We start from the raw sequence: 12,824 nt of genomic DNA, 5'->3' as shown, positions 1-12,824 counted from the left end.
TCGATCGTAATTTATTTGATCTTTATTTCGTATTTGTACACGCCCTTAGCATGCCACATATAATCAATATGATACAGTCCAATGCAGCCAAGGTAGAAGTAAAATACAAAAAATATATATATATATATTTATATATTTATATTCTACGTCGATAGGTAATATTATTGTTACCACGATGTTATAACGGTGAATATATTATGGATAATAGCTAAGAATATAATACAAAGAAGAGTGCTGGTTACAGTAGGACACGTAATTCGGATTGAACGTGGTGCAATTTATGATTATTCTTCAGCGCTTCTTTGAAATTGCTAAGAGAAACGGTAGCGATCTCTGTTTCTCGAATTTTTCACTCCCTATTGGCGAAAGTTAAAACGATCTTCAAAAATAAAATTCAAAATCACAGCTCTCTCACGATGATCTGTCGAAAGATTTACAAGGGAAAAGTAGCTTGAACGTTCGAGAAATGGGAAAAAATAAAACATAAAGAAAAGTAGAAAGGGGAACGTAAAAAGCTTCTTATAACGTTACGTATGGCTATGCAAAAATATAAGTAAAACACGATAGAAACCTCGATAGAGACGAGGTTTCGATTTGATGTTTCACGTGGAAATCTGCTTACTTTCAATCCGCTTTCAGCGGAAGTACGAGCGTGCACAAATTTAGAGAGACTCGCGATAAACTTGAATATTTCGATTCTAGAACTCTTTAATAATTGGTAGCGTCTCTAAATAATTTATTCGTCAGTTCCGTTTTTCTTAAAAACGCTATCGGTACGTCTACTTGCGCTATCTAATTTATTGCTATCAAGGGAAATGAAAGCCGTCGAACGATAATGAAAGGTTGATACTCGCGTACAACATGAATAATCCGCAGTGAACCACCCCTTCGAGAATTACAATTTATTCTTTTTAACGATTAGTCAGATTTGAATGTTAAGATCGACCGCTACGCCTCAGATCCCTGACGTTCTTTAAAACATATACTGCTTACACAGCCATACGTTCGATTCGCGACTAAACAATTTCACAGGCATGCTTGTGAGGAATTAAAGCTATTAAAGAGGATTAAACGTTTCACGAGTAATACAATTGTAGATAAAGTTGTTTTTCTTCTCTTCGTAGAATCGGTGTCGTTCGTTGCAAAAAGGATCGGAAGAAGTGATACGGGAAGATAATTCGTTGAAGTCTTTCGAGTTTTCTGAGTTCTTTATTAGAGCGTAGCCGGTAAGCGTTTATGGCAGCTTTATGAGGATGACTGGGGTAGCGACCGTCGTAAAAGTCATCGAAAAGAACCTAACCCAACGGTGAAACAACAATAAGACGAATAAATCCATAATATTAACAATAGAGTGTAGTGATATTAACTAATGTAAATTCAACTGAAGAATAGTAAAGTTCTCCTACGTATTTCTGCATGTGTGTGTGTGTGTGTGTGTGTGTACGCGCGCGTGTGTGTATTTGTATGTGTATTCGTGTGTCTCCTTTTTCGATCTCGGGCCAGAAATAAAGAGTGAAAAACAAAGAAATATTATAGGCGGCAGGAGAACGAGTCGGAAAAGAGAATAAAAGGGGGTGTGGTAGAGCGGAGATCAGAGGTGTTCACGTACTAACAATTATCTCGTTCGTCGTCGTTGACAATATTACAATAATAATTGTAGGAGTTTACGGCTCTTCCATTGATCGCCTCGCTGACTGGAATAAAACGCAACTACGTGATATTGTATTGCGGGCTTACGATAGTTAGGTCTCTCTCAGTCGCCTCTCTTTTTCTGCACGACTCCCTGTTAATTAATACTATGTCCTCGTTATAATTTTTACGCTAGTTTTCACCTTTGCGCAGCGCTAAACATTTTTTCGTATTTTCTTTCCTCTCGTTTTGTCGTTAATCGTCTCTCTCCTCTTACACACTCTTGTATTCCACACATACGCGCGTCCTCTTGCTCTCTCACTCTCTCCCTCTCTCGCACTCTATCACCCTCTTGCGCTTTTTCCTCCGTTTCTAATGTTCCACGGTGCAGGACAGCGCGCAAACGTTCCGCAGAAACGATCGTTCGTCGCAAATAGCTACTTCGTTTCGTTTGCGGCTATCCTGCGTTAAAACGACGACTCCCTCGTTCTTGTTAAACCTCTCTGTCTATTCGATCATTACGAGGAATCTCTTCGTGTTTTCTTTCCATCCGCTTTTTTTTCATTTTCTATATAATATACTTTATAAAATACATTAGTTTACAAACAACGTGGATTAAGTGCCGACGTCCCGCGGAAGTTATCACAGCTCAGGCTCGATCGTGGAACGGCTCGACTATAAGAACTCCCTATCCCGGATGAAACTAGTGGAAGAACTTTAGCTCAAGAAAAAGAAAGCACATTTTCGTGTGGTTCGCGCACTACCACTCGCATGAACTACTCGATCAATATTGCTTACACTAATTTTCGTTTCGCCCGAACCGGGTGTACGCTTCGGACCTCGATCATAAACGCATGAATTTTCTCGTGACCATTGTTCTCTCACTTTTTCTCATTGTTTCGTTCAATCACGGAAAAACAGTACTAGAAATATCAAGGTAAAACGGGATCGCGTTACGGAGCTGCGCAACCGACTGGCAGAGACGTCGATCGTTAGAACAATAAGACTATCTTATCGTGCTACATACATATTTACAAAGCCTCCGACATAGAGGCACTCTCCCTTCCTTCGATTTTATTTCCATAATCCGGAACGTGCACCAACGCAGGATGCAACGGGAAGGCATTTATTTAAAGGGCAGCACTTTCCCTTTGCTAACTTTCAAATCTTTCTCTACGTTGCTGGACTGAATATTCTACGGTTTAAAATAAATATCTTCGAATTTTTTGTCCGCTAAAAGCGCGATCTTCGAACGCGAATACTCGCTCGAAAGAAACTGCGACTGGCAACGATTCGGCTATGATGTCATAGTAAAATCGTAATGGTAGTACACGTTCCGGATGTATCTACAATGAGGCAAGATCCCTTCAACGAATACCCTTTCACCATCCATCGGACCACGGTTGTACCCTACGCTATATCATCCGCTCTTTTATGGTTGCGTCGATACCGAACACGAAGAACGTACAAAGAATCCTGAACGGGTGGTTGCACGATTTGCAAAAATATTTCTCAACTATCTCCTACATTTTTCTTGCACTTTTTTTTTACTTAATTTTTTCCAAATACTAACTTTTAACGATCGGGGGGAGGGGAGCTAATATCTTTTTAAGATTTAACGGTAACTGTAACCCTCGCGCGAGGGCAATTGGATGGTATAATTTTCTTCTTCTCGTTTTTTTTTTTTTTTTACTTTTCTCTAGCTTTTTTTCTTTTACTGTAGTAGATAAATCTCTAAATCTTCTGCTCTGCTTTGAACGGAAAAAGTCGATATTATCGTTCATAAAATGAGTGAATTTTTGGTGCGGCAAAATGTCGCTATAATATTTTCATCTCTCTATCTAACGAGCACTTCGCGCTGAATTGGACATGGAGACGGGATAATCGGATAAAAGCTACAATTCAACGAGCTTTTGTTGTCGAGTCTAGTCTCTGTAGACCGAAGGAAAAGAAAACGGCCTGGCCGTTGCAGCGACGTTCTTCTTCTACTCTTCTCTCATGCTCGGATCCGGTTAACAACGTACCGGCATCATACGGAATAATAACTCTGTTTAAACGAGAAATAACGAATCGTTACAACGTTAGGATGTTTTCGGACCACAATCTCTTGCGAATCCTCGCCCTCTCGCGTCCCTACGTATCCCTGAAAAAAATTACAACTTCATACTCTGATGAATAGTTTTGATGATGCAAATGAAGCGCTAAATACAATGACGTAGTTGTTAACCTGTTAACCAGCGAAGACGGATTAACTCGAATAATTATTTTTAATTAACTGTTTTGGGGCATACAGCGATTCGCGAAAATACGTGAATTTATACGTTTTATATTCGTATAAAATAATAAATCTCGAAACCAATTTGAAGCTACAAAACATTTACTGTAAATATACACTGCTGTAATGTTCAGTTTATCAGGGCTGAAATCGAATTCTAATTGAAATTCGTTTCACTTTATTAATATTTCATTCCATGATCGTAGAAGATCTTAATCGAGGAACGATTCGGTTAACAAGTTAACAAACTGCGATGATAGAAAATAATAAGAGAAACAAATGAACGTATGCAATTCCTTTAATGCGATAAAAATCTTTGAAAACAGATGACGCGATTTACGTTGAAGGGGCAAATTGCTGAAGTTCAATGTTACCTTAGAATTACTTTTTCCATCAGCATAAACAGACAACCTTCCGAATGATTGGCAGGAAGTAAAGACTTAAAGAGTTCCCTGATAAGAGCCTCGGTCATTCCTGGCGAAGTGCGTTCCGCTGTCTCGAACGCGCTGCGTAGTTCCTCTATCGCGCCACCGTTCTTGCCAATGCCGCTTCCGCCCTCGCCATTATTGTCTCTTGCCGAATATTGATGTTTCCGTTGAAGCTGAACGGAGAATAGATTTCTATATTTCTCTGTGCAATCTTTCACAAGCGAAAAGGTAAGTAAAACTCGAGTCTGTTATATTTAAGAAGCTACGCTTTTCTTCCACTTTTCTTTAGTTTCAGCTATATCTCAAAGAACAACAGGAAACATTCGATGCTCCCTTAGAAGAAACATTTACCTCGGAAAGGAGAGGTAAAACAACACCGGAAAGAGCGGCGCTCCGCGGATGCTTCAGTTCCTGCGAGCTCCTTGGTCTCTGTTTGTCTTCACCGGGCCTATGGTCCACCATAGGTACGACAGGTACATCCGGTTTACTGTTCCTCTTCTCTTTCGCGCTGAATTCCCTTTCCCTGTCTCTGTCCCTATCCCTGTCCCTTTCTCTTTCTCGTCCTTCTCTATCACGTTCCCTATCCCTGCTGTCTCTGCTGTCACGTATCTCCTTCAATTCCCTCAACGAGGAATCCCGATTGAAGTCCCTGTAATCTCGGTCTTCTCGTTTTTCTCGCGTGTCCACGGGCGGCGGTGGCGCAGCCTCGTGCGGTCGGGACTGAAACATACGATTAAATTCCAACGATATTAAAAAACAGTCATCGATCGAGACGACTTCGCCTCGCGTCACACGACGGGATATTGCCTGTCCGCCGTAGCTCGTCTACGAGACGCTCTTCCTCTTCGTTCTTTAACTCGTCAGACACTCTTCGCCCGGCTATCGGATTCGATCGCAGTTTTATGAAACAGAGGACACTCACCGGCGTGTGTTTCGCTTGGCCATCGCGTACAGAATCCCTCGACTCGCTTCTGTAATGATTCAACGTGGAATCTTTCGGTGGAGATCTCGAGGCACCGTTCGCGTGTGGCTTCGTTTGCTGATTGTGATTCGTGGATCTGTGATTCGGCGTGTGTGTGATGGTCAACGAGGTTGGCTGTTCGTCGAGCGGTAGCATAGGCACCACGGATCCTTTCACCCCGTGAGGACCTTTCACGGTCATTATCCATGGCTCGTCCATGTCGCTATCCTGTTTCGACTCCTCCCTGAAATCGATAAAATCGCCGTATTTCCGACTCATGCTTCAGAAGTTGATGGACATATGGAACGAACATACGGACTGCAGTTGTCCGTGCGAATTCAAATTTTCATGAACACAACCTAAGAAATTGGATAATCATCCTTCATCCATCAGTCAGAATAACTGGTTTCACAATCGCGTCTTATGAGAATTTTCGTTTTAAATTTCATCGCGTGTTTGTCTCAACACGTTACACGCAGAAATATAATTTTCTTGGTTGAAATACAATTTTGTATGTTGAATGCTTTGATTTAGGGGTGTGTGTGCGTGTGAATATTTTGCATATTACAATACGAGTTCGGCAGATTTTTCTACGTTTAAATTTCCAACAAATGCATAAACATCCACGGCGTAGCCAATGAGTCATAACTGTCGGACGAAAATGGAAACTTACGAGTCCGAATTTTCGCTCTCCGTTTCGGATTCCTCGCTGCGCTGCGACTTCCACTTTTTGTATCTGTCTATGAGGTCGATCAGGTACGAGTTTTTCTTCGCCTTCCTGATGAACTGGAACTTCAGTAGTTCTTTCGCCGTTGGCCTCTGAATCGCGAGAATAGAGAGAGTAATTATACGGAACGGAGCGTATGACGAGAATAAGTCTGATTACTGACGGCTGAATCTACTTAGAGACGTAAGCTCCAGTACGACAGTTCTAGTTCTAACGAACATTCTCGACGAAGTACGTGCTCGTACAGCGAAAATTAGTACAGCGATACGTGCGCGCAGCTTCTGTTGGACGAAGACATCGTCGCTGCATGTGAAAATCAACTCACGTTTTCAGGGTCCTTGTTGAGACAGGCCTCGACGAATTCCTTGAATTGCTTCGTATAATTTCCGGTTAATTGGGGCGGATTGTTCTTCGGTATGAGAAATAGGACCCTCATAGGATGCAGCTCGCTGTTTGGAGGTTCTCCTTTGGCCAATTCGATCGCCGTGATGCCTAGCGACCAAATGTCAGCCTGTGGAATAAGCGTTCTTCGTTTTACGACTCGTCAGGTGTTAATCACGCGATAATGACAACGTGACCGTTCTTTGCATCTTCCAGAAATTGTTCACGAGGACTGTCCAGGCATGGATAACGGGATTCTATGGTTTTTTTTTTCAAAGGATAACCTGCACTCGCGTTAATTTAATAACCGAGGAGCTTTCTGGTGGAGTCTCAAGATAAGAGGAATATCGAATTAAATAAATTGTTGCGTTTTAATAACTAAATCATATTTAAGTTACATTTAAATCGATAATTGTAACGATCGTGATAATCTTTGTTCTTTTTGTACCAACGAAGTAAAGAGAAATTTCCATGTGCGTAATTTCAATGTAATTAATTTTTAATAACTTGAAACCTCTTTTAAAAAGCTCCTAAATTGATTTTTTTTGTTTTACTATTGAAACGAATGTAATAAGAATTGCTGGGTCTTCGGTATATGGTTTTTCTTGTACACAGAGCGTGTGCGGATAGAAAGGAGGTAGATTAAAGTCTGCAAGAGAGGCTGCGAACAGGTAAACAAGGTAACCACGTTGAACCCAGGGATGGAAAGTCAGAGGCAGGTAATAAAATTAAATCTCCTGGGATACGTGACCGGACTGTAGCCTGCGAGCAATGGCCTCGAGTAGGAGAAACAGCGAAGATGAAAAATATCCAGAATTCCCGGGAATATTATCGCTCTCCGTGGTTTTGCATGATTACCTTCGAATCGTACGAAGCCTGCTTGATGACTTCCGGTGCCATCCAGAATGGCGTTCCGACGAAAGTGTTACGTTTGCTGGTCGTATTGGTCAACTGTCCAGCCACACCAAAGTCGGCCAGCTTCACGTCGCCCATTTCGCTTAACAAAACGTTTGCAGCTGAAAGGCAAACAATAATTATAGTCAGAAACAGAAATAAATATACTTTACGTTCTTCTAGGCTTTCGAAAAATCGTGGAAAATTCTTAGAAACGAGTCTCTATGATCGGTTTGTAAGATGTTTCAAAATAAATGCAACTTTGCTTCGGAGAGAGAGCACAGATTTAAAGACGCGTGAAAATCACGAGGAAATTCTACAAAAAATTCATTGAACTCGTTGTTTTCGAGTACGTGACTTGAAGTTACAAAATTTTCATTTGCAATTATCCTGCGACGATCGAAATTATTATCCTGTTCGAGTCACGAAAGATACCACTGTGCTATTTCAAGCTAAACCCATTAATTCCCTTTTTCGTCTAATTGTTTTTCCTATTTGACAAGTAAATTCACCTTTAATATCGCGATGAAGCTTTCGTTCGCTGTGAAGATAGTCCAGCCCTTTGAGCACTTCACGCAATATCACCGCGATATGCATTTCCTCGAAGTTACCGGCCTTCATCAAGTCCAGGGCCGAGCCGCCACCCAAGTACTCCATAATAATCCATAGTTTCGTTCCCTGCAAACAGAGAAAGATCCACTTTGTACGAAACGTCCATGGCTCTTTGTGTCTGGGAACTTTGTCAGTCAGTCTTAACCGCGAGGTTGTCAGCCAATCTTTCTTCTCGATACGCTAACGCAAGACAAGGCAGATTACAAGACGATTGACTCGTGAAAATATTTCAACAGTTATCGTAGGAAACTTCAATGTTTATTATATGTTTATTATTTATTATATTTATTCAATGTTTATTTTATATGTCACGTGAAACACTTTGCATTAGCATCGCAATGAGACACGACTGTCACGATTATATTCGGTTGGCAACTAAATGATTGCGGATTTTTTCAATACTACTTAATGACAAACTCCGCAATCACTTAATTGCCAACCCAATATTTATCAATTTGAAAGCAGAATCAGAAAATGTATAGAAAAATTACGACGAGACATTTATTGCAAACATACATGTATAATAAAAGAATCGTTTAAATTTCCCACAAATGTACGAAACTCCGTAGTCTATCAACAACTAAAATTATTCGTCCTTCGAAAACTAATCGCGTTAAGATGGCAAAAATTTAGGAGTCATGCACGCTATTTGCAAACGATGTATCATCATTAGTAACGTTAATTTTTGTTGCTGTAACGTGTCGTGTCGGTGAATACCGCGCCTTCATCGATAATTATACCCGACATCGATATCCAATCCACTGTGCTCCTAGGCTTGTGCACCGGTGTAAGGATGATTCATCGGTTATCCGATAATCGCATCTTCGTAATCGACAGATTAATCACTGGCTTGCACAAGGATGTTCAAGATTCGCGCTCTTTGGTCACCGGCTTGTGAAGGAATCATTAAGCAAGCGGGGATCGAGATACCGAGGACAGGATGATGACTCGGTTATATAGCCGTGCTCCATCATCTCCGTGCGATGGAAAAATGATAGTCAAGGTAACCACGTGGAGGAGACAAATAAACGGTTCGGTAGATTCATCGATGATGGATCAATGTAATCTTTCACAGCTGGACTGGTTAAACCCTGATATAGACTGTCGTTGAAGTATCGAGCGAAAAACCCTGTTGTTCAGACCGAATATACTGGTAAAAGATTGCTATATTCGTGCATTAGGATAGCTGGTGTAATTTGACCAGAAGATTCGTCGAAACGATCCATAAATTGTGCACTTTATTTCATAATTATCGTCGGCCAATTTTTAATTAACTAGAGTTTATCGTTCGTTGATTTCATAAAAAGATAACATCTATTTGCTTGTAGTCATTTCTTATAATAGTTTGCGTTATCTATATTATAAATATACCGAAGAACGTAGTATGAACATTGAAATTGACACAGGCAATCGATATAATCTGAGAAAACATTTTATGTTTATAACCCATAACTGATTTATATTACGGTATTGACAATACAGGCCATATGTATAAAATAACAAATAACACTTACGAACGAGAATATATTACAATATTACATATATTTTTAATTTTATGTTTACAACCCATGACTGATAACGATCTATATTACGGTATTGACAACACAGGCCATATGTATAAAATAAATAATACTTACGAACGAGAATATATTACAATATAATATATATTTTTAATTTTATGTTTACAACCCATGACTGATAACGATCTATATTACGGTATTGACAACACAGGCCATATGTATAAAATAACAAATAACACTTACGAACGAGAATATATTACAATAACATGAAAAAGATTTGCGAATGGAAATTCATTACAAGCCTAGCCGAAGGAGAAGCATAGAGCTGATAAATCAACCGGTGAAAAAGAAGCGCGAAGCGCTAACGTCTCGCTAGAGTACTTCTGAAGATTTCTCGATCGTGTTCTGGTCGTCACGAGCTGCGACGAGGTTGATGGCAACCGACACTTTATGGGGTATAATTTTCACGTAGTAAGCACGGAGTGTCCAGTTCGACCAGAGGCTCTACATTCATGGGACGGGGTGAGCCCATAAAATGGCACCATTTATCATCGTCCTACGTTCAAGAGGCGCAACGCGGCCACGGTTGCGTTTATATTCTCATGTAGATCCGCGTCAACGTAGGTGGCCAAGGTTCGCGAGGGTTCGTTCAACTTGGTTTTCAACCAGGCCACATCTTCAGACGTAAAACGAGGGGTTGCTAAATCATTCCCCTATCCAGCAGACACTTCTTCCTCTCGTACGTATTCGCCTGTAGAACCGAAAAAGGGGTTGGCATGGTAAATGCGAGGTACGAAGGAAGCTGTTACGAAGCTTTTCTTCGATTTCACTTTGCCACCCGGTTTGTACTCTTGTTCTTTTTACGCCTAAGGATTTCGCCAGAACGTCACGCGTGCCTCCTCGTAGAGGGTTAGGAAGAAACGTTGCTTTTCAATTTCCCTTTCTCTTATTCTTACGATTGTTTACGAGGCAGAACATGCCGCTTTCACTTCGTGTTTGCAAGTGTCATCAAGGTGGATTTAATTAAGGATCATAAAGTGGAGATTAATTACGGTCCCGATAAAAGCGTGAAGCACCGACCAGATAAAATGGCACGGTTCGAAGGAATACTAGGTCTTCTCGTTCGAGAAAGTAGCGACGAATCGTATTCTTGTCCTTTTACGCGTGTGCGTCGCGTTAAGATTAGGAAGAAACGTTACTTTTCGATCTGCTCTTCTTTTTGTCGTATTTGTTATTCTCTACAAAGATGACGTTTTTACTTTCGCCTGGTGTTTAGCGAACGAGTCAGCAAGTTGGTTTTAATTAAGGAACGCAGAGTCGAGATTAAACACGGTCCTAATAAAAGCGTCAACTACTTTCCAAGTGAAACAGCTCGGTTTTAAGGGGCACCACGTAAGTTGGCTCGTTCGGCGAAGTTGCGATCAACCGTCAGCGTTTTCAGTTTATTTCAGACGGACTAGCAGAGGGGACGATGAAAGCTGCCACCCAATAAACCGGCAATGGGCGATTAAAACAAAATAGAACGTTAATGCCATAGTTGCCCGTGGCGTTTTTCATTGGTCGTTTTCACTTGACGCGGTTATTCTCGCGATTCTTTCGCCTCGCGGATAGAGATACTCGTTGAACGAGGGAAACGAAAGAAGAAGGAAACGCTGCTTTTCAGTTTAATGAATGTCGCCTGGCGTTAAAAACAGCCGCGTCACGAGTGTATGTCACGTCTGGAACGCCGCGTTCAGACGCTCTCGAGAAACGCTGTTGGCGCTCGCGAGCAAAAACAAAAACGAAGGCATCACCTGATAAACGAACGAATTTGTCAAGTTTAATCCATCGTGATAGTTCTCTGTCGAATCTGCGCGACGATTAAAATATGTCCGTGGAAAGCCATGTTTTCAGCGGCTGCTACAGTGATTACGCGTTGAAACTTTCAACTTCCACGATGAATATCTTCGTTTTGATCTGACTAGGTTGTCGAAAAATTATTAAATATATATATATATAGAAAATAAATTAAAGTATCGTTAGAAGTTGAAAGTTACTTTTCTACTTCAAATCTACGCTGCAAGTATCTTACAATTTTCGACGCGCGGTGACGAGGAATTAACGCGAACGTGTTACGAGTCAACTGGTATGCAAATTCTTGTCGCGAGAGAACGATCGGACTGCTTTTGAATCGTGTAGAGCAGGCACGCTCGAACAGCAGCTGTCGGAGGGTGTACAAGCTGAAACAGACGCAACAAAAAGCAAATATTGCGCGATTTCCAGTCTGTCGCATCGGTGAATGGGAAGTACGAGTGAGAGCAGCCCGCTTGCAAAAGCGGAGTGTCGCTATGAAGAAGCAAAAGAACACCGGACGAACGTGTGATTAATGGCCGATTTTGCTTCTCTCTATCGCGCGTGTCCTTTTGTTCCTGCGTTTTACAAAAAGGGCAGGCGTGCCGGTGGCAGTGATGAACGATGCGACGGGATTAATCTTCGCGTGCGCGATATTCGAGACCAATGTGCTTTCCTTCATTGGCTTATTTCGCTGGTCCCACCGGAAGATATAAATAATCGCCGATACTCCAGATGGTCTTTGAATTTTTTCACGCCCTTTTTCACATATCCGCGAAAACGTTTCTTTCCTTTGCGCCTCGCACGATCGAAGTAAATTATCAGCTGGCAATATCGTAAATAGATTGAATGTTTACGTAAATTTATATTTTTATGTACATAGTCGGTCAGTCGGAGTTAGTGGGATCTATGCAGAGATTTCTTTTAATCGTTAATTACGAAAACAACATACAATTAAAATAAGGTTATATAACGCTGACGATCTGTGACACTTTTTTCAAACAAAAATTCAAAGGCTAGCTTATTACGCAACCTAGTATTAACGTAATTTTTGTAAATTACAAGTTACATGTCACTGACGCTGATTAATTCTCTTGCGTAACAGTAACGAGTTTGACAATGGGACGAGCAGGTTTCCACAATTTAATTTTACGCTAATAAGCCATCCGATCGTGCTATTCCATGTAAAGCAGTAAATCTTTTGTGCCGCTCTCTTAATTCATTTACATTTTCCATGAAGTAAGGTTTTCATTTCTTACGATGTTAATTGCTCTGTTTCTCTTCTGTACATATTCCTGTCATTTTTCTTTCTGGCCTTGAGCTATTTTTTTTTACTCTTCCTTTGACGTTCTTGCGCTGGTATTATCACTGAAATTCCTTTTTTTTTGTGGTATTCTCGCGTTATATTTTACCAGAGGACTTCTTTTCCTCTTGCAAAATTGGATCTATATTGTTCCTCCAAAAATCTCCATGGTAGCAAGATTGGTCTCTGAACGTGGAAATTTCTCAGAGCCAGGATTTCATCACGGTGGAATTCTAGGAAAATGCTGTTGAATAAAAGTCGCTG

The 12,824-nt window shown here is 40.9% G+C and overlaps 1 protein-coding gene across 7 annotated transcripts in view; it reads right to left on the bottom strand.

The window, feature by feature from the left end:
- The window catches only part of GckIII (Germinal centre kinase III), a 117,142-nt gene continuing 104,318 nt past the window's right edge, over positions 1-12,824 (bottom strand). For all 7 annotated transcript variants that reach the window (XM_033329924.2, XM_076622656.1, XM_033329927.2 and 4 more), the window contains 8 exons: positions 7,808-7,973; positions 7,260-7,417; positions 6,346-6,531; positions 5,967-6,112; positions 5,255-5,537; positions 4,684-5,052; positions 4,279-4,505; positions 1-3,772 (listed from right to left, as the gene is read on the bottom strand). In XM_033329924.2, the coding sequence (XP_033185815.1) occupies positions 3,763-3,772; positions 4,279-4,505; positions 4,684-5,052; positions 5,255-5,537; positions 5,967-6,112; positions 6,346-6,531; positions 7,260-7,417; positions 7,808-7,973 (1,545 nt within the window). In that variant the 3' untranslated portion in view covers positions 1-3,762. The remainder of the gene's footprint in view (positions 3,773-4,278; positions 4,506-4,683; positions 5,053-5,254; positions 5,538-5,966; positions 6,113-6,345; positions 6,532-7,259; positions 7,418-7,807; positions 7,974-12,824) is intronic.

Source organism: Bombus vancouverensis, chromosome 11, assembly GCF_051014615.1.
Source record: "Bombus vancouverensis nearcticus chromosome 11, iyBomVanc1_principal, whole genome shotgun sequence".
Taxonomy (NCBI): domain Eukaryota; kingdom Metazoa; phylum Arthropoda; class Insecta; order Hymenoptera; family Apidae; genus Bombus; species Bombus vancouverensis.
This window is presented reverse-complemented; position numbering and strand designations above follow the sequence as displayed.